The sequence below is a fragment of the Plenodomus lingam genome, assembly GCF_022343315.1.
Source record: "Plenodomus lingam strain CAN1 chromosome Unknown contig_7, whole genome shotgun sequence".
NCBI classification, from domain to species: Eukaryota; Fungi; Ascomycota; class Dothideomycetes; order Pleosporales; family Leptosphaeriaceae; genus Plenodomus; species Plenodomus lingam.
The window spans coordinates 75,522-99,797 of record NW_027093971.1 but is presented as its reverse complement, the minus strand read 5'-3'; the positions used below and the strand labels follow the sequence as shown (position 1 = coordinate 99,797).

Sequence of the window (24,276 nt, the reverse complement as noted above, 5' to 3'; positions counted from 1 at the left end):
TGATCTAGTTAATATCCCTCCTACAACAGAGTACTATTAAAAACTAAATATTTATTTAATAAAAGCGCCTATAAGTAAAGAAAGATTAGAGCTATACTCTAGGATAGTAATAGGGAGTAGATTACTACTATAGCTTGTATATACGCTAATAGTACTACTCTTACCTTTACCCTTATTTATTAGTCCTAATCTAGAGCTCTATAGGATACCTAGTTATAAGATTTTAATCTATTATAATACTAAGCTTTCTTTATAGGATTACTAAGTAGGTAGATAAGCTATACCCTAGGGGTATCCTAGCTTAAGGAGGTGTTTAATTATAAGATAAAAGCTAAAGCTTATACTTTATACTAGCTCCTTATCCTTAATAGCTATAGATCTTATATAATAATAGAGTTTATTAAGTACTATAATAAATATAAGATCTTACTTATAATATATCCCCCTTATAGCACTTACACCCTTTAGCTACTTAATATTATAGTATTTGCTCCCTTTATAGCTTTATATAAAGCTTAACTATCTAGTTTTCTAGATAGCTCCTAAGGGCTTATAAGTATTACTAAGAGGGATTTCTACTAGTTATTTAATACTATATAAAGTAATACCTTTAAGGAAAAGCTAATATTAATAGCTTTTAAAGTAATAGGTATCTTACTACTTAACCTTAATATTATCCTTTTAAGGTTTAAAGCACCTATAAATAATAGTAACTAGCCTTCTTTAAGTAATAGTATAACCTTAATATTAAGTATAAGTAATTAGAGAAAGATAGAGTAGTTACTCTATAATACTATAATTAATATTTATAATAAATAGTTAAAGAAGCTTAGCTAGATAATCTATACTATATTAGTAAGAAATACTCTACTTAACTATAAAAATAAACACCTAAGGGCTACCCTAGCTAATAAGAAGAAGCGTAGGAAGCGTAGTAAACCTCTATTATTACCCCCTAATAATAATTATAGTAGTAGTACCTAATTTATTTTACTATTAAAGGTAGAGCAAGTATTTAAGCTCTAGGAGTAAAAGAACCTTAAAGAATAGGAGCTATAATACTAAAAATATAAGGTAATTAAGCTTTATAAGTAATAGAAGCTTACTAAAGCTTAACTTATAGAGGAGTGTTACCTAAATTAAGTAATTACTAAGAAGAAGTAGGAGAAGAAAGCTACCTAAAAAGCTACTATATATAATAAGTAGAAAACTACTAAGTAACTAGAAAAGTAACTCTAAAATAATATTAAAATATCCTAAATAGGTAAGAGGTAAATCCTTAAGCCTCCTACTATTATACTAGCTAAGGTAGTTAATAAGGAGCTAGTAGAAGAGGATATAGTAGTAGAGGCAACTTTATAGCATAGGCACCTAATTAGACCCCCTAAAAAGCTGCTTATATAATCTAAAATATTTAATCTACTCTAATAGATCTAATAATTACAACTCTAAGAAATCTTGTAATAATAGCTATTGTGGGTGGCGCAATATCCTTATTTAGTGGGTGGTGGATTTTAGTGTTGGTGGGCGCTCGGTGGGGGTGGGCGCTCGGTGGTGGATCACGTTACCAGCATGACCATAGATACAGTCGAGCCATATATACCACTAAACAAAACTAACGGGCAAACCCCACCACAATTAAATTACACCTCTTCTTTCGTTCCGTTTCATTTCGGCACATTACCAAATTTCCAAGACGCGACCATAAATGCCCACCTCCGATAAGATAAGATACCGTAAGCCCCAAAAACGATCTTCCCATGAAAAATCGCGGGGATCGCAATCGCACAAAACTACCCAAAACACAGAACAAACCGGGGTGCCCGAATTGACATAAGGCGTAGATAAACGAGCAAACTAAACCAACTCAAACTTAGTACCATACCGGTACGCCTCTAACATCAACATCATCTCATCAACATCATCAATCACCCAGCTCACCTCCAACAACTCCACAGCCCCAAACACAGTGTACACAACACACCCAACCCCCCCCCCCCCCCCCCACTGTAAAATCAAGTTTCAAACATGTTCCCCCTCTCCACACTCACACTCGTACTCCTCGCACAAACGTTCCTGGTCTTACATTGGCTGACGACATATCTGCGCAACCCGTTGCGTAAGATTCCCGCCGCGCATCCTCTGGCGCCGTTTACTTCGGCCTGGATTTATTATATCCGCCATCTGGGTATCGAGAATGCAACGCTCAAGGCAGCGCATGATCGCCTTGGACCTGTTGTTTGTCTGGGGCCGCGCGAGATCAGTGTGAATTGCGTCAAGGGCGGGGTGCGGGATGTGTATGCTGGGGGGTTTGAAAAGGGGGATGGGAGGTATAATTGGTATGGATTTTTTAGGAATTATGGGTGAGTGGAATGTTTTACTTGCGGGCGAGTTTTTGCACTGGAGGAGGTGGGAAGGGTGGGTGGGTGGGTGGCATGGTTGAGTCAAGTGTTGATTGATGCGTGATAGAGTTGACAACATGTTCTCCACGGAGAGGAATAAGCCGCATTCGCAGCGCAAAAGGATGTTGAGCAATATTTACAGCAAATCCTTTGTTACCACGAATGAAGCCCTCTTGGCCCAGATGAGCGCCATCCTCTACAAAAGATTTCTGCCCCGTCTCGAAGCTACGTTGGCGAATGACGAAGAAGGAGGGGTGCTCAACATCTACGCCCTGCTCAGCGGAACGACCATGGATATCGTGACGGCCTACATCTTCGGTTTACGCGCTAGCTCGAATCTGCTGGAGAATGCGGAGCAACGGGCCTGGTTTCTCGACTTGTATAATTCACGGCGCTCGTTCAACTTTTGGCCTCAGGAGTTTCCCAATTTCACGGCGTTTGTGGCCATGTGGTTTGGCTACCGGTTGGCGCCCAAGTGGGTTGATGAAGCAAATGGCGAAATCGAGAAGTGGACAGCTAGAATGTGCGATGATGCGAGTGAGACGGTGGCGAATGGGACGACAAAGCCAGAAGATCTACCAGTCGTGTATCAGCAACTTTCAAAGACTCTGTTCAAGGACGTTGAGAAAGGGCGAATGTCGTCCAAGGAGATAATAGCCAGTGAAGTGCTCGATCAACTCGCTGCAGGCTTCGACACCTCCGGCATCACACTGGTATATGTAGTCCACGAGCTATCACAGCACAAAGACATCCAAACCCGACTACGAGCCGAGCTCCTCACTCTCTCACCACAGCTTGTTCCATCCTCATCGCCGGCACTGCCAGATCCCAAAGCCGTAGACGCCCTCCCCTATCTCCACGCCGTCGTCTGGGAAACACTGCGCCTGCACTCTGCAATCCCCGGCCCACAACCGCGCGTCACTCCGCCTCAAGGCTGCACACTGGGGCCAGAAGATGCCACGTATTTTGTTCCCGGGGGTGTACGTGTCAGCGCAAGTGCGGGGCTCTTGCACCAGAATGAAGATGTGTACGAGTGTGCGAGCGATTGGCGGCCGGAACGGTGGTTGCATCTCGATACGCTAGATGCGGAGAAGAGAAAGGATATGGAGAGCCGGTGGTTTTGGGCCTTTGGAAGGTTAGTCCACGTTGAGTTTCTGATGCTTGGATAGAGTAACTAACATTGTGGCAGTGGTGGCCGCATGTGCGTAGGGAGTCATTTAGCGGTATATCGTAAGTTTCCAGATTTCGACGTCTCGTTCTTGAGTTTTGGATGGGGGCTATGCGTTTGCAGTAGCAGATGGGGTCCTGCAACGAGTTTGTTGTAGTTGTGCATTGTTGACGCAACTTGTTCGGTCACTGCGAAACACCGGCGCAAGTCGGCAATGTGAAGCTGGCCTCGAGTCACGAAAAGCGTCTGTGGGGTGTGAATGAAGGCTAACTGTCATTAGAAATGAAGTACATCGTCGCTGCCCTGTACTCCAACTACAGCACGGGTATCGTGGACGATACTGGCATCGAACAGTCAGACGCATACACTGCGCCACCAAGGGGCGAGAAGCTCATCATTCGGCTAGAGAAGGTCGCAAAATAGTTGAATATTTAAACGTGGCATTGAGACAGTACTATCAGTTCCGTAGCGATGTAATTGCTGCCGAGATGTGAATGTCTGGTACTGGTGCCCCGCAAGCACGTGAAGTTTTCCAAAGATTGGTACCGGCAGCCTAATCCTGCCCACGAAATATTGGGGCAAAGCCTCCATGCACCGGGCCATACCGAGCCAGACTTGTGTGCTGAAAAGCCCGCGCCTCAGCACCGGCGTGATGATGGGGAGCTGCACACGGTACCTAAGCGCAGAAACGACAAAGCAGGAAGCGATCAGGCGACCTTGCTCCTTGATACTGGGATTCTCGGAGCAAAGTCCGTGTGGGTATAAACAACGGTTGGATCGATTCCTTAGATGTGCTGATGCGATCCGTGTTCAAAGTGAGGCATTTGAGGATCCTACCTTTCAAAAAATATAGTCTAGATCCTGCTGAAGTCGAGATAGGCCACTATCAAGCCAAGACAAGAGTTTTGCGGCACTCTGCCAGTGAACAATGCATCGATTAGGCAATCTCCACTGTGATCATGCGGTCTTCCTCCATTGAAGGCTAGCGGTGATCTGATGGGCCAGGTAGCAAGGCTGTCCCAGAAACCAACGTTCACGTACATGAGCATACTGGACCCATCTCTCAGGTACCTGCAGCTATCTGGGATCCGACCGAAGTCGGACGTTGAGTTGCTGTGACGATATGCAGCGATCGTTACGCAGAATGTGGGGGGCGTGGGCCTGCGGTAGCGAAACGGTACACACCGACGCTTACCGCGAGCTTTGTGCACCTCGAAACCTGGTTCCAACGTCAAGAGCGGGTTACGTGGAACGGTTGCAGACTGATCTGTCACTCAGTCCAAAGGCAGGCGACGCTTCACCGCTGACAAGTTATCGTCGGTGAAGTGCCGTGATGTCTGTTCAACATGGTTGCTACGGCTAGCGACGGATGATGGGGATGCGATTGATGGCAGAAGTGACTTGCTTCGTGACAATACTCGGCAGTTTGAATTGTTTTCAGTTTAATTTTCGGTTTCAGAGTGCGGCAGTTGGGAAAATCGAAGTTTTTTACCTGCCTAGAGTTGTCACTCGCTGATAGCACTCGTCAGATAATGTCTAGGCTCGGTCCATCCAATTGCCTATGGAAGCATAGGTACTAAATCCGGATGATCATGTTGTTCCTATAGTGAGGCGAACTGCACAACCGTATAATTCCTGGATCGATGCTCGTCAGATTTGTATGCGCCAGGAGGGTACCGAGTCATAGAGAGGGCATCTAAGCTATATTGCAATGCGATGTCATGATCTCGAAAAATGGCAGTTGGGGCACTGTAAATCTTGATGTCCAACCGAACAATCAAGGCGCATTTTGCATGTGAGAGCCAGCCAAATGCAGATACCAGAAAGCTGAAGGGAGGCCCAAGATAGTCTTCCTTTTAGGTTAGCTAGTTCAGCAAATAAGAGGTGTGCTGAAGAGTAATCGACTTGGAGAGTGGTCGATGTCGAGAACAGGATGTAGGTGTGAACCAATCCTATGATAGGCGCCGCTCATCTCTGATTTCTGGCGCTCAGAACTATACGGCTAGCTTGGACCGGGGCATCACTTCCTCGGCGTTCTCTTTGGTCGGCTCGGTGAGATGTCGGTATGAATACCAAGCTGGTGGTTCTCATGCTGTCCAAACGGAGAACCGCGAGGTCAAGCAAAAAGTACCCCATTTAGCTTCGGAGCTTAGGGCCCCACCATGGCTGCTCATCGAGTACCTAGACCGTAAGCTGAGTCGCTCATGGACACGTGCAAATTTGATAACCAAGCGAGTTCATTAATTAATGAATAAATGGGAAAGTACTCCATGTCATGTTGGCTCATGGGAGCGCGCCAATGGCGGTGCAAGCACTACTTCCTGCAGGAACGGCGGCTCGTTGAAAGTCTCGAATCTGACAGGAACGGCAGAAGAGGGGAATTTGGGAGTTAAGGTGAAACCGAACGAGGCAGCAGCAGCAGATCGGCGTGAGGTGATGAGGCTGCAACGATCATGTCCAGGGCCCCTGGTGGAAAGCTGACCTGGTTGAGAGTCTACTAATGGCGGGGGGGGGGGGGTTTGGTATAGCGACGGTGTCAAAGAGCAGAAAGCAGGATGCCGAGACAGGTCAGAAGCAGCGCCAGGAGCCGGCTGTCTGCTCGATCACGGCAGTACGGAGTCTGCTGGTGGCTAAACAGAAAGGGTGAATGGGTGGATGGGTGAAAGCACGGGGATGCGGATGGTGGTGTAACATCGTAGAATTTCATTCATCGTGCAATCCGGAGCAGATGGCGGCCCGAGCTCGACACATCGAACCGTGATCCCTGCAGAAATCCTCCCAGCCACCGCCAGATTCCACGGCGATCATCCTTCCTCTCCCCTCTCCCCTCTCCCCAACCCCACTTGTATCCTAACTGTTGCCAGACGACATCATCCGTGTTTGTCCACACAGGGCCCCCAACCCCCCCCCCCTCCCCTCCGTTTTCGGCTCTACTTGCTGTTGTGCAGTGTCGGTCTATTCATTTGTCGGCCTTTTATCTCTCTGCAGGCTGGTGTGCCGGTACTACCATACAGTCTACGTCCATGACACTCTATGCCTCATCTATGCTCTATGCTCTATGGTGGCATACCGGTATGCCATGCTCATTACTGTGCCCCCACTACTTTCCAGCATGGGCAAAGACATTGAAGCTACATGGCCTGGATCAGCAGCCAGCAAAGCCTATCGATGACATGTGGTTAGAGGACAGCGTGACGTGCGTATACATACCCTAAGATGGTACATGTCTACATGGTACATGCCCACCATCTTCTTGGCCCTTTTGTCAATCTTCCACGGCGTCGATCCTCAAGACTCCCTCTCTTGGGACGCCTCCAGGCGGGAGCGGAATCTTGCGTGGGCCGCCATGTGCATGGATGTGTTCCCGTACCACATAGCTCCGCTGCGAGTGGCTGGTCTGCGTTCGTATCGACAGGCTCAGGTCCTGTCAGCTTCTTCTCGTCCACATTACGGATCAGAGGAGCGGCCGTTTTGGTGAGCAGACTGGCAGAAACGGAGCTCCTGGATTGTTGGGCGCCAACAGAGAGTTATATACAGCCCTATCCAGTAGAGTAGTTTCAAAAGGCTAAAGTGGGACCATCGTCTGGGTGTTTGCGGCATGGGTTTGGCTGCCAGGTGCCCTGTGAGAAGCCCTGGCCGCTGCATCTACCACACTCCAACCTGGAAAGGCCGTTGGATCGAGGCACAACGGTAGCCGTTGCAACCCATGTCCTGCTGCCGTATCGTCTGTGCAGTGCAGATGCCAGTCGATTGGCTGCCTGGGGCAAACCTTTGCTCTGGCAGAATGTAACGAGTGGGCTGCTGCTGCTGCTTCCACCTCCTCGAATCAAGCCTTTGCTAGAGCAAAGCAGCACTCTCTTGCGAATTCCTTGCCCTCGAAGCTCTTCGTCGCACATTGGAAGGGTCCTTGTGGGATGTACCCTCCCCCCCAGCATCTCCATTACATCATCAACCCTCAGTTGACTCGCGCCTGCTGGACGTCCCGTATCATCACAAAGTACAATCACTTGGGCGGCGTCATACTAGTCTGTCGTTTTTCACCTCGAACCCCTCCTTCGAGCCCTCCTCAGTTGGCCTGGCAAAGAGTAGTTACTTGCAGAGCCAGTATAGTTCGTCAAGTTCGACAACGACAAGAGAGGCCAGAGTACGCCAGTGCCGACCAGACGACTACTGCGAATCTGCTAGCAATCAGTCTGGGAACTGCGTCGCATGGCATTGAAATTTGCTGACTCTTGCGCCGGTCCATCGAAGCTGCTGACGGACGATTCTGCTAGTCACAGGTCAAGGTGGTCTAGGATAGCTGGAGTACCATCACTCGTCCCAGTCCAGACCAGGCGCCAAGTAACAATCACGGCATCGACTAGCGTCCTCTGGCGCAGTCCGAGAGAACGACGACGGAGACGCTGACTTAGCACCCTTATACCGGTACGACATGCATCGCTTTCCCATCTTTTCAGACATCGACTTTTGAGGAAAGAGCCGTTGATCGCGAAAGATACACCTTCTCCAGTTATTTCTTCGGCTTGCACGAGTTGGACTTGACCACCTTCACAAACGCAACAGAAATTCTTCGGCCAGGCTACTCCTCAGGAGCGTTAGTGCCGCTTCCCCCCCGACGGGCTTCTTTGTCCGCATAGTTTGCCTCGGGCATCGACCACGACCACGGTACTGTACCGCAGCGTTAGTACCATTTGGTACCATTGCCGACAACATCACCACACAGTGCTCATCTCTACCACGGGGAAACATGTCTCATTGAAAGTCGAGAAACGCACAACTGGCCCCGTACACCGGTAGAGATATCCAGGAAGTGTCAATGGGGAAGTTCGATTCGCACGCATCATTGGTCACTTTGCCTTCTTCGTGCCAGATCTCCCTCCAAAGTACTGGGAAAAGAGTACCAAGGAAGCGGCACCCCATCCAAGCCTGTACCAAACAGTTCACACAATATATTCACAACTTAGCCAGTGGGGATCCCGTGCGGGATCTTAGTGTCCGCACACTGGTACCAGTCCTCAGCCAACACTGCTCCGTCTCAGCTGCGCAGGAGGCCTGCTCTCGACAACGAAGCCAGAAGTAATTTGCTTTCTTTCCGCCTGTCTCCGGACCAAATCTCTTACATCTTTTTAAGAGACAATACATCTGGATTACAGCCCCCTGAAGACAACGCGGCCGCTGGTTCAGCCCTCTCTCTGAGGTCTTTCTGGCGACAAGTACCAAGGTGACGACCTCACGGTGGCAAGCTGGCTATCGATCGATCTATCAAGTCTTGAGGCGATCCAGAGGCAGCGTACCACACTTCGGAAACGTTTGACGTACGCACCGTCTCTATTCTTCATCTACCCTCCTGCTTGGTGCTTCAACTGCTGGTCAACCACAGACATTCTGACATCTCTCCAGCTTCTTAGGTTCCACCGTCAGTAGCAATACTCCCTGCTCTAGGCGTACAGCTACGCGTTCTACTACCCTTTGGAGGACGGGTACCTGCAGGTAGGACCCTGACACTTCATCATTGTACATCTAGAGATACTCACCACTGAAAGCAACAGTTGTGATACAAGAAGACTATCCCTACCTCCATCATGGACTATAACTATGACCCGAGTCCTCGAGACCCGCGATATCTTCCTACCGTTCGGCAACAAAACCTCTACGCCTCCGGATCTAATAGCACAGGGTACATGTCTACCACGTCCACCAGTCCGGGATTCTATTCACAAACTTCCAGCGGCCCTGGCCAGATAGAAGCCACAGCTGCAAGCCCTGGATTCTATAACTCAGTCTCCAGCGGTTCTACCAACATTGTTAATACAGTAGACACTCCTGGCTACTATCAGCCATCCTCCAGCGGCTCCGCTCACATGACGCCTTCTCTTACGAGTCCGTTCTATCCATCAACCTCCAACGGCCCCAGCCACATTTCTAATACAGCTGCCACTGCTGGCTCCTATCCACCATCCTCCAACGGCTCCGGCCAAATAACTTCCCCTGCTACGAGCCCCGGTTTCTACACACCATCATCCAGTGGCTCTGCGTATATATCGAATTCTTCCCTGGGCCAAGGCTTCTATTCGGGACCCTCCAGTGGCTCAGCATACATAGCTACTTCTGGTCCTAGCTACCCGTCGATGCCTCCAGCACTCCCCTCCTACAACTCGAGCCCTAGTTATTCCAACGTGGCTTCATCCTGCTACAATCTTCCGTTCTCTGGCCGCCGCGACAGCGCCAATTTGATTCCAGAGGTCTGCGAACTGATTGTTGAGCAGCAGCCCCAGGAGGCTCTTCTCACAACCAAGGACAAGGAAAAGATGCGCAAGCCAATAGATGCTCCGCCCATACTTCAACTGACCATCAAACACGCCACTGCTCAACAGGAGCTGAACTTGCTGCAGAATCCATATTTGTTCGCATCAGTAACACTGATCAAGCCCGATAAAGACGAAGTCGTGGACAAGAGCGGCAAGGCCCTAATGGGCACACTGGTCTCGTCCTGCCAACGGCTCAAAAACGTTAACAACGAAGACGGCGCATGGTTCGTCTTCGCAGACATCTCTGTCATGGTCTTGGGCACCTACAGACTTGGTTTCACGCTCCACGAATTCGACCCGGCCGAGAAGGCAACGCGCGTCCTCGCCGCAGCCTACAGCGCCAAATTCGACGTAGTGGCCGCAAAAGACTACAGAGGTCTACAAGAATCGACCATGTTGACCAGGACGTTTGCCGAGCAGGGTTGCAGGCTACGTCTGCGCAAGGAACCCAGAGGTGGCTCCATGGCTAGCAAGCGTCGTAGCTCCGGATCCCAGGGCCCAACCCCAAATGCGCCCATTCTCCCTGCGGGTGCAAACGCCCCGATCATGCCCACTGGTGACTACTCCCCCGCCAAACGCATGAAGCACGATCTTGGTGCGCCGCTGAGCGTCTCGTCACACCCAGCGTCGTATCAGCCTCCGCATCCTGGCGCGCCGCAGACGCCGAATAGGGTACTGTGGACAGGTGCTGGCGACCTGGATGGGTTCGGCACTATGCTTGGAAATTCGGGCTTGATGATGGGAAGGGGCATGGGAGATGCACCGTTCAATGAATGGTAGGGGGTGGTGGTAATGGCTTATGCTCACGGTTCATGTCTACATTCATGTTGGTTTTTTGCGTATGGGTCTTGATTTGGGAGTATGGGTGTGCCTGGTACCAATCAGTGTCAGAAGGCTGATGCCTACGTCTTGCGTGTTTTCACGCTTGAGGTGTTTGCTAAGAGCTCGACTGGAAATCCGGCGAGCGGCGTATCGGGGCATCTGGTCATTGGAGTTGAACTGTTTAACGCTGAGTGGAAACCCCTCACCTTATTATTTGCTTTTTGGTGGGAATAATCCTACCTTCGGGGGCAGCTGTACAGTAGATTCACGAGACGCCGTATCATTGCCCGACTTGTCTTTTTGTTTATTGTCTTAATTTTCGATTGCAATAGATACCAAGATACTACACATGTTCAATGCTCAGCTTGCCATGTATCTAGTCGATGATCACAGTGAGTAGTCCAGATTTAATAGAACAGGTGTGTGGACCTCGTAGGACATGGTACTAGATGATAAAACCCGTACACGTCTTGTAAGTATCTTCTGGATTATGAATTCATTCCAAGGGAATAGCTTTAAATCTATAAGAATAACTCCGTGAACAACTTGCAAAGCGGTCGACACTGTATTCCATCCTTGAGCACTGCCGTCAAGACCCCGAACACTCCTCCCTACAGCTACCACCAACCAGCCTGACAAGTCGGCGGCGCATGTAAGACTCATTGGTCATCTTGGGGAAAGTACGAGAGTGCAGGTGTTGACAAGCACAGTGATGGAATCATCGATTTCCAACGCTTTCAGCTCGGTGAGTACATGCGCACCGATTCAGGGGGCGCACATTGAGATGCACGCGCGTCATCTTGCATGTGTTTGAATTGGACTAGACTTTGTAGAAAAATCCTCCATAGGAACTTATAACGTAGACTATGGACTGATTGCTTATCTTCCCTGTGCAACGCACCGATTTCGCCATGTGTACACCGGGCAGAGCAGGAATGCTGACATCGCCTTTGTACGAACATGGACGGGCCAACTTCTACAACGCTGCTTCGGCGCCATGTCTCGGAGATAGATAGATGGGACACTCTACGTACCCACGTATGGCAGCTGAACGGAACCAATCACGCAAGTAGGGCAGGATCAACAAGGCACTGGGGATCAAAAAGGACCGGGGGTATCCAACCAACACTCCGGTACAACACACTGCTATCACAAGCTCCCCACACCGTCACAGGCCCGGAACTGCCCTTCCTACTGCAAACTCTAATCACCAAGCCTCACCGCATTGACATCAACACATTGTCTACCTACATGTCTACACACCCGCACACACTAGCCATTGCACACACACACACACCAACCCATTCAGTCAGACTAACATTACACCACATCCACACCCCCCTCCCCCCACTAACCACCCATACTTCCAAAAGTGGATCCCCACATCCCCACTCCATCTTCACAACAAAGAAAAACGCAAAAGCCCTCCCCCCCTAAGAAAAATCTCTTCACATGGCATGGGACAGGTCCCTATGATATGGCATGATCTGGGGTGGTATAGTATAGTACCTATGACACAACCCCCCCCCAAACCCGCACCCACAAACACACAGAATATTCACATGTCCGCATTAACCACCGAACACCTTCCTCGCGCTTGCATGGCTGGTCATCCGGCACCGGCGGCAACCCCGCTACGGTACCCAAGTTCCTTTGTACCTACATGGAATACGACACAACACGACACCACACGACACCACACGAGACGGGACACATGACGGCCGACTTACCGTAGACACATGCGTGTCGTGTGAAAGTTTGTGGGTCGGAAGGCGGGCCTCCCTTCCCTTGTGAGTAGGGCTTTGGGTTTACGCGGGCTGTGGGTGGCGCGGCGCGGGTTACCGTGATGGGTGGGAGCTGGAGCCGGAGCTGGAGCTGGAGCTGGAGCTGTAGTTAGATGTGATGTGTAGTAGGTAGACTGACGGAGAGTGGCGGGAGGGGGTTGGGGTTACTTTGTGTGGTGTTTTGGAGTTTTGATCGCGCGTGTGGTGTACTTCTGGGCTGTTTGATTGAGGTGGGGTGGATAGTATTTGCGAGGGGATATGTTGTGCTGGTTTTGCGAAGGCAAGGGGTGTGTGCCATGTGGAGATGAGGGTTTTTGCGTCTTGTGGATAGAGGAGTGACTTCTTGCTTCTGGGCTGAGGGATGAGCGGCAGTGGTATATCTACATCTACATCTCCTATCCACCTATACTCTACTCTATACCACAAGATACCTACACACATACCGTACTCCTGCCCAAATCCCTCTTCACACTAACACAATAACCACCCACACACCCACCACCCACCAAGCCCGCCGCGCGGGGCTCAAAGCGCAAAAAGCCCGAGCTCCAGCTGCGCGCGGAAGCCTCGAATTTGCCTTTCGCTGGCGTGCTGTGTGGCGTTGGGTGGTTGGACAGTTAGCGTCTTGGGCTGGGCTAGAGTCGGAGGAAGCGAGGGGATGACGCGCATGAGGTTTTGGTCATGTGATTTAGTGCTTAGAGGGCTCGGCCAGATGGCGGGCGTTGGGGACTTGGCCGGGTGGGGAGGGCGAGGAGTGAGGATGGAAGGGGTTGGGGTTTTGGCGGTGGTGAGGGGATAGGGTGGGGGCGGGTTGAAGGTTGGAGGAGGCGTGAGGGTGGGTGTCATGATTGGGGAGACGCAAGTGGTTTTGTGTATGAGGAAGCCATGTTGTTTGAACGGTAACCTTTGGAAAGAAGATATTCAGTACCGTATGCAGCGAGGATCTGGAGTAGATGGGTAGCAAAAAAAATGCTCCTACAACGAGTCTGATTATAGCTCTGCTAGGCGTGGCCAGTACTACTATCTCGACAATCTCTTATTCCTCAAACCATACAAGCTGACAGGCCAGAACTCTTCAATCTGCCAGTAGCCAAGTTTGCATCGCGAGTGCGTGTAGGCCATACAGATGTCGATGGTACCGTCAGCCCCTTAGGTATACTTCGCAGTCACAGATCCATAACGGACCCCGTTGACTAAGAAGGAGTACTCCAAAGCCGACTGAAGAGAAATCTCAACCTCAAATTCAATCTCCAAGAACATAGTACCCGAGGGGCTTGTGCGTGAGGTATAAGCATCTAAAGGCAAACCCTCAAGGTCGACATGTAGGGTGACGACCTCGTACACATTCTGCAGAATATCAGCCTTGATGACACAGCGGTAGGTAAATGTTGCATGTTGAGACATACCCTGTCCCGTCGAGATGGCGCCTTATCAGAATCACAGACGACAAGGTCTATGTGTGCTTCCCTCGATTCGTCTGGCCAGAAATGCTTGCACAGGTGCATTTGAGCATGTGAGTTCACTTGCGTGGAGAGATCTTGACCCTTCTTGAGTAACCACTCAACCTGATTATTCGCCTTCTTTTCCCAGGTATATAGACAGATGTAGGAGTCGGCTTCCCTGTGTTTTCCAGCAACGAATTTTGCAGCGTGAGGGGTACCATAATGTCTACGACACTTGCGCGCCAAGATCGGGGTGCGGCCGTCACCCTCAAGGCCTTTGGCTGCTGCACCGCGCACTACAGCTGACCAGCTAAATCTTCATTAGACGAAATCATAGATCGGCGTAGGAATACTGACGCATTTGCTGGACGAATAACTTGCAATCCATATCTTTCCGCGAAGGCTTTGATTTCCGTGTAGACATAGGGTGACTCAGCGAACCCTCCGACCATGAAGATATACTGTGAAGAGCTGTCAGTAAACAAAAAATCATTGGGTAAGTAATTGGTCCAAGTCTTCTCACCTTGAGTTGAACATTTTTGCTGCGCTGCGCTTGCTGAATCTGCTCAAGTATGAGTTCGCATGCGCGATCAAGCGAAAAGCTGAACAGCTCTTTCATGTCCGTACTGTTCGAGTCAGATCATGAGTCATGAAGGTAGAGTATGCAATACTTACGCTGTGATCATGATCTCGCCGTCTTCAATGCCACGACTGCTATCATCCTGCACTGAGTTGAGGGGTGATGGTAGGCGCACGAAATTATCCTCTACACCTGAGAAGCCGTTCTTGGCTTCGGCGATAAAGTCCTGGACAAGTCTGCTAAGCTTCGAAGAGAGCGAAGTACGGGGAAGATCACTGCTTGTAGTCCCAGCAATGAGAAAGAAGTCTTCTTTGCCGAGGCGACGCTCCAACCACTTCAAAAAATTGCGTTCCACGAAGCTGCCTCCACATTGAGAGCCACTGCCAACCGTCGCCTCTTGTAAGATGGTCGGCTGCAGTTTGGCGACACGGTAGGATATCAGGTCCACTGTGCCACCACCCATATCACAGACGATGAAACCGTCATCGACAGCGAACTGCTCGTCCTGAACACCACCACGTAACGAGTGGATAGTATAGATGGCAGCAGCTTCGGGCTCAGTAGTAAGCACAGTCCTCTTGAGCTGAGGTAGTCCCCTGTTGTTGAAGCCCGCTTTATCGAAAGCCAGTAGGGTAGCATCTTTGGCAGCATCTGACCAGACTGCTGGCACAGTGATGACTAGAGTAATAGGAAGGCTGCTCCACAGCTGTTTGCCATAGTGAATGTTGAGGTTGCTTATCAGGTGGGATTTGACATGCGCAAGGTAGTCTGCAACAATGTCGACAGGCCTCGTAGACAAGATAGACTCGTTGTTGATGGATAGTTCCCTGAGGATCCTATCGACTTCTCCAACCTTCGTATTGTCCAAGAGAAGCTTTGTCCACATGTGCCTCTGCACATTTGGAGCGATGAGAGCGCCCCATAGTTGGCGATCATGGACTGCAATCTCACTGGAAACCTTCTCGTGGGTGCTGATCTTGAAGCGCGAGGGCCAGTCCTTCACGACAGTAATTTCCTTGCCAACGACTCCGGTATCCGAGGTCTCGCAATATGCAACACCTGCGCGATAGTATCAGTGATGCTCTCATTGGCGAGTCTCGGACTAACTTACCCGTGAAGGTGGTGCCATAATCAACACCAATAATTAGGCGGTTACTCAGCATAATGGGTGTATCAGTCTCGCAGGTGGAGGTGGGTGATGGGAGGCGTAGTTGGAGGGAGCGAATAACTATGAACGCGCATTTCTCTTAGCGCGCAAACTGACATTTCCGCGCGGTGAAGGTGAAGACGACTTGATGAGAAGGTCGCCAATGCCGTCAGGCACTTCGCTACCACCACTTTCAACCACCCACAACTACAAATTGCTAGCCCGCCCGCTCGACCGAAAGTTAACTTCCTGTGTGATGAGAGACCAGAAAGCATCGGATAGGGTTAGTGATACGACACCGTGGCTCCCTACCTTGTATTGTATTAATGTCGCATTAGAACATTGCCCCAGCAGCCACCGCAATGGGGTCTCTTGCTACCGTGCCTCAGCTGTACATTCAGAAACGCATTGCAGACGACAGGAGACTCATAACTTCCAATTCGGACCCCAAGCGGGTCGACAACGGAATCTGTCCTGCAACAAGAGGATGCGGTATCGCTCAACAAAAGACACTAGGAATTGCAGACAAAGATTTGGAAAGGTTAGCAAGCACACTTGAGCCACGCGACCAAGAACTCAAAGCGATTACGTCCAAGTACGCAAAGTTGGAGAACGAATTTCCCGATTTGTTCGACGATTACAAGACTCAAAAAGAAACTGTTATACACCAGGAAAAGAAGCTTATCGAGCATGCAAAAAATCTCGCGAAATGTCAAAAACAGCTTTCAGCGCAAGAGAAGAACATTGTGCACAAGGAGGATAGAATTGCAGACCTGAAAATAGAGCTTGCAGAGCGGAAGCACTGTCTGGCGCGGCAAATTGAATCAGAAGAGTTCTTGTGGGGTACGTTGAACTGCATAATAAACCAGCAACTTACTCCTTACGCCCAAAAGCATGATCTTCTACCCTATCAGTGGACCCATACAAGCATACTCCAGGTCCTAGCACGCCTAGCGGAAGATGCAGATAGTATAGGCGGTTTGCAGGAGCGCGTGAAGTCTTTACAGGATGAAATGCTAGCGAAGGTTAGCAAAGTTCAAGCACGACCCGACGAACACTTCGCTGGAGACTTTCGACAGATCGTCTCACTCGTTAAGACCTTCAGTAGGACAGCTCAAGCCATCGAGCATGCGAATGCAGCGCAGCTTTTTCATATGGGCGCCCTTCTGCAAGATGTACCACATGCCTACTGGAGGGATCGAGCGGGGAAGAAGCTCCTCGTTGAGGCCTGGATCTGGTCTGTCTTGATAAACGCAATCTTCCGAACGCCTTTCGACGTATATGGATCTCAGGGTACGGCGCTGAGAGAAGTGTGGTCGAAGATGTACCTTGCAGAAGACGACAATTATTGGCCTATTCCTTCGACTCTCAGTGAGAAGTGGCGTTATACAACAGCAGAGAGCATGCTGGAGCAAGTTAGCCCAGCTGTCATGACCAAGGGTGATGCGGAAAATGCCCACAGGCCATTTGATCAGGAAGTTCTCAATCTACGAGGGTACCTTGTGGCCTTGATCATGGAGCAACTGGGCATCGCCGCTTCGACAGTTGTAGAGAAACAGCTCTGGAACATGCTGAACAAGTCATCGATGCTGGCGGTCGAGATGTCCCTTCAAAAGTACCGCCTCCAGGTTACTTTCCCCAATGTTGGCGCCGATTACAATGAGAACACTATGAAGTCACGACAAGGTTTCGAGGGTAACGATATGGAGTGTGGAAAAGTGGCATTCGTTGTCAATCCTGGTCTGACAAAATGGGGTGATACGCACGGAGACAATTTCAACTATCGTTATGATATTGTACCAGCCTTGGTCCAACTAGAGCCTGCGGCAAGAACGCATGAGATGGATACGAGTTTGATCTAGAGAGCAATCGGCTGTCCTAGTTCGAAGGGGTACGAAGTAGAGGGCTTTTCGTTGTCCTAGTTTCAATGATTGCAATCCATGCTGCGTTGGACCATGAGAAATATGGGAAGAAACCGGACTGCCTGGGAGAATTCTCAACACTCCAGATTGTGGCTTCAAGGAGCGGCGAGCTCAAATATGGATGGAAGAAATGCACCCATTACTGGTTGCCGATTATGATTTGCATGACAAAGGTGATACTTCATTTCAATTTGTGAAACATGTTGAATGTGGAAGATGAGTTGGTGATGGATGAGCCGACGAGGAGATTGAAGATCCAGACGGCAGTGAGTGAATGTTGGGCGTCATGTGCAGAGGCGTGCCGTTCCTTCCCGCCAACTACTTGTCCCGACCAGGCTTAGCGCGACGCGTGCCCATGTATTGTCGATACCTACGGCCATTACATATGACATTGACGGTTGACATACTCTCGACGGATTGCCTTTGCAACGACCGAGTTAGATGTTTCAATTCAGGCTTCATATTATTTATTCTGCTCATCCCTTCACCTCGACCACGCCATGAGCCCCATACTGTCCTAAATACCCCTCTTCAGACGCTAAACGCGTCTTTGCAAGCGCGTTATCCCTCTTCTTCTTCCACTTCCACGACATAGGCACACTGTAATTTCTATCCACCGTACTTCAGCAGCCATGTACCTACCACGGAATCTAATCGCGCATCTTTACCAAAATCTTATCAAACGAACACACGTTGCCGCACCGCCAGTTCTTATCCTCGTTGCCCTCGAACCAGACGCGCTTTGCGCCTGTCGCATCCTGACCGCGTTACTCAAGCGAGACTATATAGCCCACAAGATCCAGCCGATTTCCGGATATGGCGACCTATCACGTGCTGCAGAAGACCTTGTACGACCGATGCGGACGACAGAGGGCGGTAGTGGGGGTGTTGTTGTCTGTCTGGGCGTAGGTGGGATGATTGACATGGAAGAGATGTTGGGCCTGGATGTGGACGAGAATGGGCAGGGTGGGACTGGCGATGTGGAGGTGTGGATCATGGACGCGAGACGGCCGTGGAATCTGGCAAACGTCTTCGGTACCCCGATTAGCGAGGATCCCGCGACAGGAGAATTGGTACCGAGACAAGCGGGCGTGGACAAGGGCAAAGTGCTGCAGTCGTATCAGTCGTCAAGAGGAGGGATCATCGTCTTTGACGACGGCGATATCGAGGACGACCTCCAGGCAGAACGAGCCGCGTATTGTGCGCTCGAAGAAATGCCCGAGGTGGGAGAGGAGGATGACTTGGATGACGAGTCAGAAGAAGACGAAGAGCCGCCGTCTGGTCAGCAGCCAAAGAAACGCAAGTCATGGAGTGGTGACGAGGAATCAGAGGACGACATGACAGACAATGAGCGGCCAGCGCAGCGACGAAGAAGTAATTCAGTACGTTTTGGCATTTCACACACACCAAGTGAACCAACACTAACAACCTCCAGGGAGGCTCAATACCATCATCGCCACGAAGAGGACCCGCACGAGGGACATTATTAATAGCAAACCAACTTGGCCCGTCATCCGACTTTTCAAGGTCAGATTCTCGCAGCCGCTCAGCGTCGCCCTCGGTCGCTGCACCAAAGCAACCAAGTGTCAAGAGTCTGCGGCGACAGCTCATACAAAAACGAAACAAGTACACAAATGTGCTCGACAAGTACTATCAACTGGGGACCTCGTACTCGGACCCCGTCTCCTCGCTCGTTTACAATCTCGCTTCGGAACTGGGTCGAGAAGACAATGAGCTGTTGTGGAACGCCATTGTGGGGGTCAGCAGTCTAGAACTATACGGTCGAACAGGCAATGGAGTCGGTCTGAATCCTCTCTCTGCACAAGGCGGCTCAGCAGGCTGGAACGGCAATCGTGGCGAGCAAATTCGCTCCGTGCTACGAGACGAAGTCCGCCGCCTCAACCCCATTACGGATGCCACAGGCATGGCCCGCGAGGCAACCATGGGAGAAGCCTGGGGCGTGATTCCCACGAGCGCCCGCTCTGCCACAGACACTTCCATTCGCCTCTCTCCTGAACCACGTTTTCTTCTGCTCCGACACTGGTCTCTCTACGAAAGCATGCTGCACTCACCCTACCTCTCCGCCAAACTGCATATCTGGAGCGACGCGGGACAGAAGCGGCTTGCGAAGCTCCTCGCCAAAATGGGCGTCTCGCTCACCGAATGCAAACAACGCTACACACACATGGACATGGAACTCAAGCGCGGGCTACGAGAACGTCTGCTGAAATTCGCCCCGCAATATGGACTCGACGGCCTGGTGCCCCCTTCGTCCAGCACAGGCGACCACAAGGATGGATGGGGCTTCGTCCGCTGCTGGGGCTGGAAAGCCTGTCTCTCCGCCATTGACGCCAGCGTCATCCTCGGCGCCATCCTCGAAGTAGGAGACGTGAAAGCGCTCTCCTCTTCCTCCTATCCGCCCCCCGACTCCACAGCAGACTCCCAACCCGCCACGACAATAAGCCAGGACGAACAAGACGCAGCCCACGCCGCAATAACCCGCCGCTTCTGGACCGCCTACGACGCCCTCTCCTCCATCGACCTCCTCACCACCCATATCCCCACCGCCCAACACCTCCACCGCGCCATCCTCCGCACCGGCACCCAACTTATCGAGAAGCGCCAGATCCGCCACCTCCGCGCCTTCCGCATCGCCGTCGTCAAAGAAGGCCCAGACGTCCACCTCTTCACCCACCCGGGCGCCCTCACCAAACTCGCCCTCTGGATCGCCGAAGCCGTCGTCGAACTCAATGGGTCCAAGCCCGCAAACAAGGGCGCCGAACTCGTCATGGCCGGCCTCGACGACGCCCGCGGCTTATATGTCGTCGTCGGCCTCGGCGGCGGCGGCGCCTCCCTCAGCGTCAAACAGCGCCTCGCCCGTCGCCAGGCCAGACTGCAGAAGAAAGAAGCTGCCCGCGCTGCGCGCAACGCCGCCCGTCTCGCCCGGACAGAATCCAGACGGCGCCGCAACCTCGCCGCCGGCCTTGACGAAGACGAAGTCGAATCCGACACCGAAGAGGAAGACTCGGCCTCGGATTCCGACGCCTCCTCTGAAGCAGACTCGGACGACGACGATGATGGAGCACCCGGCCGACGCGGGACCCTGCGCCGTAATCGCTTCAATACTGCGTTTCAAGATGTTGTGCGGGAGACGGGGGCGCGTGTGCGTATGGATTCTTTTGAGGCGTGTGTGATTGAGGTGAAGAAGGAGGATTTGAGTGGGTTTTTGGAGCGTTTGAGTTTGAAGGCTGTGGTTGGGTAGGGGTGGGGAGATGAGAGAGACTGGGGGAAGTTGGGGGTTGGGGGTTGGAGACGAATGGATGATTTATGTGGAAGCGTGGAAGCGTGGAAGCATGGAAGCATGGACGATGGATGAGTGGGATATATTCTGCATAAGTGTATATAGATGGCTGAATGAAATTCATACCAAGTACATTTCTCAGCTCCATCCTCGTGCAAGAAATCACTTGCACATTTATAATCACATTCATAACTACTATCGTGATTGAAATAACAATTGTCATCCCAACTCATCCCTACCTTTTCCTCGATACCCAACACACCCATACAAAACAATACACAACACCACACCACACACCAACCACCCCACCTGCTAATCACTGCAAGACTATCGGCAAACCCAATTCTCTACTGCAGAAATACTAGGGATAGGTGATGATTAAATTTAATATTGGAATAAGATGGGCATGAGATGGGCATGGAATTAGTCGATATTACATTCATAACCTCCATCCTACGTGACCTCCATCCTACATGACCTCTATATGTACAGTTTACAATCAGCTTCAAGATAATCTACATTTTTAAAAAAAAGTAGGCTTTGCATAGTTAGTCAGTCAGTCCGTCAATCCGTCAGTTAGTTAGTCGTCTTTTGGTGACGGCATTCCACCCCATCCTCCATCTCCATATCTAACACATAGCCTCCATTATCCATTATCCATCATCTCGGGAGAAAACTCAAACATGTACGCACGCACAGACAATGAAATGTCAAAAAAAAAGAGTAGCAGTGGTATCAATCAATATTAATCTCAACATCAATATCAACGTCCTTTGCACTCCACTCCACTTCAAAAAATAACCCCCCCACCTACCGCTTCTTCCTCGCCATCTCGACACCCTCGCGCTCCTCCTCACTCTCGCTCGCCAGCCCGCCGTCACCCCATCCTGCATCCCCACCCCCACTGGCCCGATTCCGTCGACGATCACTCACCCCGTCCGTCAACCGCCTCTTGACCTCCCCGAGCGTCTTGTCGACGGTGCTAAACGGCTTGAGCTGGAAGCCACCACCGGCGCCGCCACCGGCACCCATCAGATTGGCATAGCTAGCGTTGCGACTGCGACTCTTCCTTGGTGTCTGCGGTCGGCTGCTAAAAATGTCCTGGTTGGCGAGGTCGTGGAAGGATTCGTTGCGGGGAATGTCGTTTGCCGAGCCCGGAGAGGCGGGATACGTGTAGCGTTCGTGCGTCTCGGCTTCGTCGTGCTCACGCGCATCTGCCGTGGATTTACGGGCTGTTTGGGTGGCGTGTTGGTCGTGCGTAAAAGGGTCCTGGAGGATGCGTTTCGAGTCGAAGTCGTCGTACATTTCCGGGCCAAGCTCCGAGATGATCTCGTTGACGCGGCGGGCTAGTTCTTTGCGACGTTCTTGGAGCTTGACGAGCTCGCTACTCGAGAAGGGGTTCATCATCTTCCAGAGCGGGCCGAGCGATTTCAAAATGTCCATTGCGACTTCGCCGAAACGCAGGGCGCCATAGGTGACGGTGACGTAGACGATGAGTTGGCCTGGGATGAGGATGCGCTTGGGAATGCCAGGAGGCAGATAGCCACTGCAATTGCTGCGCGAGTACCAGAGCAGGCCCAGGCAAACATACCAGGCATATGCGGCCGGGGCAACGGCCATGGCGACAAGGAGTTTCCAAGTCGCCATGACATCGCGCGCTTGGATCTTGACATTCGAGGCGGCCAATGCTTCCTTGGCCTTTTTAATCGAGTAAATCTTAGTTGCAATGAAGACGAGACTGAAGAGGAGGGTGCCGGGTAGCACGAGGATACTCAGGAAAAGTAGCTTTCCCAGGCGATAGAAGAAGAGACCCGCTGCTGCAATTGGATGCATCTTCGCGTAATCCACTTGATGATCTCGCAATCCAAGGGCCTTGAGCTTCGCGTTGTAGGCGATGACCTCTTTCTTAAGCTCGATAATACGAGGGTCGTCCTTGTACCGTTCATAGCCACGCACCAAACGTCGATTGAGTTCCACGATCCTAGGCAATGGTATTTTCGAGCCCTTGGTGTTGTATAGGCGGCGAACAGCTTGAATGACCTAGCGCACGTGTCAGAGAGAATGTTGTGATCCAGCCAAACTCCACTTACCATGAGTGTGTCGTAGTCTGGAGTGGTGACAGTCACCGAGAGAAGGCCTTGCTTGATAATTTCGAGCATCTCGCTGATGGCAGCTCGACGCCCTTCCTTGGTCTCGAACTGCTCCGCAAGCTTCATTGGGACTTCGATTGGGGTGCCAAACTCAATCACAGCCCTTGATCGAAACTTGTGCGCGTGAAAGTAGTTCATGCCCACGGGTATCACCTGGACTTTGCAGTCGGGTTTCGAGGCCAACGTGCCCAGTGCCATGATGGCAACACCCGCTGAGTAGTGTGAGTATCGAGCAAGGATTTGGGGTTGAGCGAGAACGTACCCTTGAGAGGCAAAAGATCTGTGCGGTCATGACTTCCCCCTTCCGGGAAGATACCTACGCTTCCACCATTATGTAAGACTGCATGCACAGCGTCGTAGACTTCGGTCTGGTTCAGCTTGGGCGCAATGCCAAAGTTGGTGCCCTCATAGCCCTCGGCAATGCCCTTCTTCTCCGCAGCTCCATCTACAAAGACTCCATCCTCAGTCATGTCGTTGCGACCGGTCAATTGCTGCATAGCGACACCTCCATTGAAGGGGCGCTTGAGTCTAATCTCCTCGGGGCCGATGATTTCCAAAATCTCTGCAGTCGCCGCCTTGTTGTCCACTTTGGGTAGCACAATAGATCCGCCAATCTGGAACTGCTCGTCTTCAAAGTTGGTGCCGACACCGCGGAGGAGGCAGGGGTCGTTGATGGGGTCGGGGAGGTATATTTTGCCCTGTGCCGGCTTCGTCATGTCCATGGCTCTTCCCACCGGCACCACGCCCGTCAGGGATGCCATTGTGCCGACGAACTTGCGCTTCATCGACTTCTCTGCGATGAGGAACTGTATCCGCCGATCGGATTCCTTCTTGACGACACGCATCAACATAAGAGGGTCGACGAACTGTGGGCTGTCAGTGGCGGTCATGCCTATCTGCCTCTGCGTCCTACCTGGTTCGCATGGGGTGCGCAGACAAATATGACCGGCCCCTCCTTGGGCACCTTCCAACTACTGCGTGGGTGGACCTCGCGGAAGAAGAGCTCGACCAGTATGGAAAACGTCCACAAGAAGGCGTCGTAGACGTATTTGTTCATGACGACCACCTTCTTGCCCTTGGCATCCACCTGATTCGCCATGCTGACTGTCTGGCCTGCAGCGAGGCTGCTCTCTGGTGGAGGAGAGCTGAGCAGAGGGGTGCTGCTCTATAATCGCGCAATTTCGAGGAAAGCGACAGTCTGTCTTGTAGAGATAGTATTGCGACGTGGGCCAGTTGTTGACTATGGAGGG

General features: G+C 51.2%; 9 protein-coding genes across 9 annotated transcripts; 6 read left to right on the top strand and 3 right to left on the bottom strand.

Moving 5' to 3' along the window:
• Positions 1-2,020: 2,020 nt before the first annotated feature.
• Positions 2,021-3,993, top strand: IAQ61_009870 (uncharacterized protein; the record flags this gene model as incomplete). Its single annotated transcript, XM_003837816.2, has 4 exons — positions 2,021-2,363; positions 2,470-3,537; positions 3,592-3,632; positions 3,851-3,993. The coding sequence occupies exons 1-4, from the start codon at positions 2,029-2,031 to the stop codon at positions 3,991-3,993; spliced, it is 1,587 nt and encodes a 528-aa protein (XP_003837864.2). The 5' UTR covers positions 2,021-2,028.
• A 1,569-nt stretch (positions 3,994-5,562) lies between these two features.
• Positions 5,563-7,799, top strand: IAQ61_009869 (uncharacterized protein; the record flags this gene model as incomplete). Its single annotated transcript, XM_066098565.1, has 6 exons — positions 5,563-5,747; positions 5,835-6,003; positions 6,519-6,766; positions 6,787-7,044; positions 7,126-7,192; positions 7,305-7,799. Coding segments are annotated over 6 exons (1,422 nt in total), but the record flags the coding sequence as incomplete, so codon positions are not given.
• A 587-nt stretch (positions 7,800-8,386) lies between these two features.
• On the top strand, positions 8,387-8,795 carry IAQ61_009868 (uncharacterized protein; the record flags this gene model as incomplete). Its single annotated transcript, XM_066098564.1, has 2 exons — positions 8,387-8,453; positions 8,539-8,795. 2 exons carry the CDS (start codon positions 8,387-8,389, stop codon positions 8,793-8,795), a joined length of 324 nt encoding a protein of 107 aa, XP_065951391.1.
• A 357-nt stretch (positions 8,796-9,152) lies between these two features.
• Positions 9,153-10,658, top strand: IAQ61_009867 (uncharacterized protein; the record flags this gene model as incomplete). The annotated part of the gene is made up of 1 exon (XM_003837818.2): positions 9,153-10,658. One exon carries the CDS (start codon positions 9,153-9,155, stop codon positions 10,656-10,658), a length of 1,506 nt encoding a protein of 501 aa, XP_003837866.2.
• A 1,768-nt stretch (positions 10,659-12,426) lies between these two features.
• IAQ61_009866 (uncharacterized protein) lies at positions 12,427-12,782 on the bottom strand (the record flags this gene model as incomplete). Its single annotated transcript, XM_066098563.1, has 2 exons — positions 12,427-12,581; positions 12,653-12,782. 2 exons carry the CDS (start codon positions 12,780-12,782, stop codon positions 12,427-12,429), a joined length of 285 nt encoding a protein of 94 aa, XP_065951390.1.
• Positions 12,783-13,633: 851 nt separating this feature from the next.
• Positions 13,634-15,669, bottom strand: IAQ61_009865 (uncharacterized protein; the record flags this gene model as incomplete). The annotated part of the gene is made up of 6 exons (XM_066098562.1): positions 13,634-13,831; positions 13,891-14,236; positions 14,284-14,387; positions 14,450-14,552; positions 14,602-15,565; positions 15,618-15,669. 6 exons carry the CDS (start codon positions 15,667-15,669, stop codon positions 13,634-13,636), a joined length of 1,767 nt encoding a protein of 588 aa, XP_065951389.1.
• Positions 15,670-16,015: 346 nt separating this feature from the next.
• Positions 16,016-17,515, top strand: IAQ61_009864 (uncharacterized protein; the record flags this gene model as incomplete). Its single annotated transcript, XM_003837821.1, has 1 exon — positions 16,016-17,515. The coding sequence occupies one exon, from the start codon at positions 16,016-16,018 to the stop codon at positions 17,513-17,515; it is 1,500 nt and encodes a 499-aa protein (XP_003837869.1).
• Positions 17,516-17,986: 471 nt separating this feature from the next.
• IAQ61_009863 (uncharacterized protein) lies at positions 17,987-20,837 on the top strand (the record flags this gene model as incomplete). The annotated part of the gene is made up of 2 exons (XM_003837822.2): positions 17,987-18,957; positions 19,011-20,837. The coding sequence occupies exons 1-2, from the start codon at positions 18,208-18,210 to the stop codon at positions 20,835-20,837; spliced, it is 2,577 nt and encodes an 858-aa protein (XP_003837870.1). The 5' UTR covers positions 17,987-18,207.
• Positions 20,838-21,490: 653 nt separating this feature from the next.
• Positions 21,491-24,125, bottom strand: IAQ61_009862 (uncharacterized protein; the record flags this gene model as incomplete). Its single annotated transcript, XM_066098561.1, has 4 exons — positions 21,491-22,916; positions 22,967-23,238; positions 23,289-23,892; positions 23,940-24,125. 4 exons carry the CDS (start codon positions 24,123-24,125, stop codon positions 21,687-21,689), a joined length of 2,292 nt encoding a protein of 763 aa, XP_065951388.1. The 3' UTR covers positions 21,491-21,686.
• Positions 24,126-24,276: the final 151 nt, after the last annotated feature.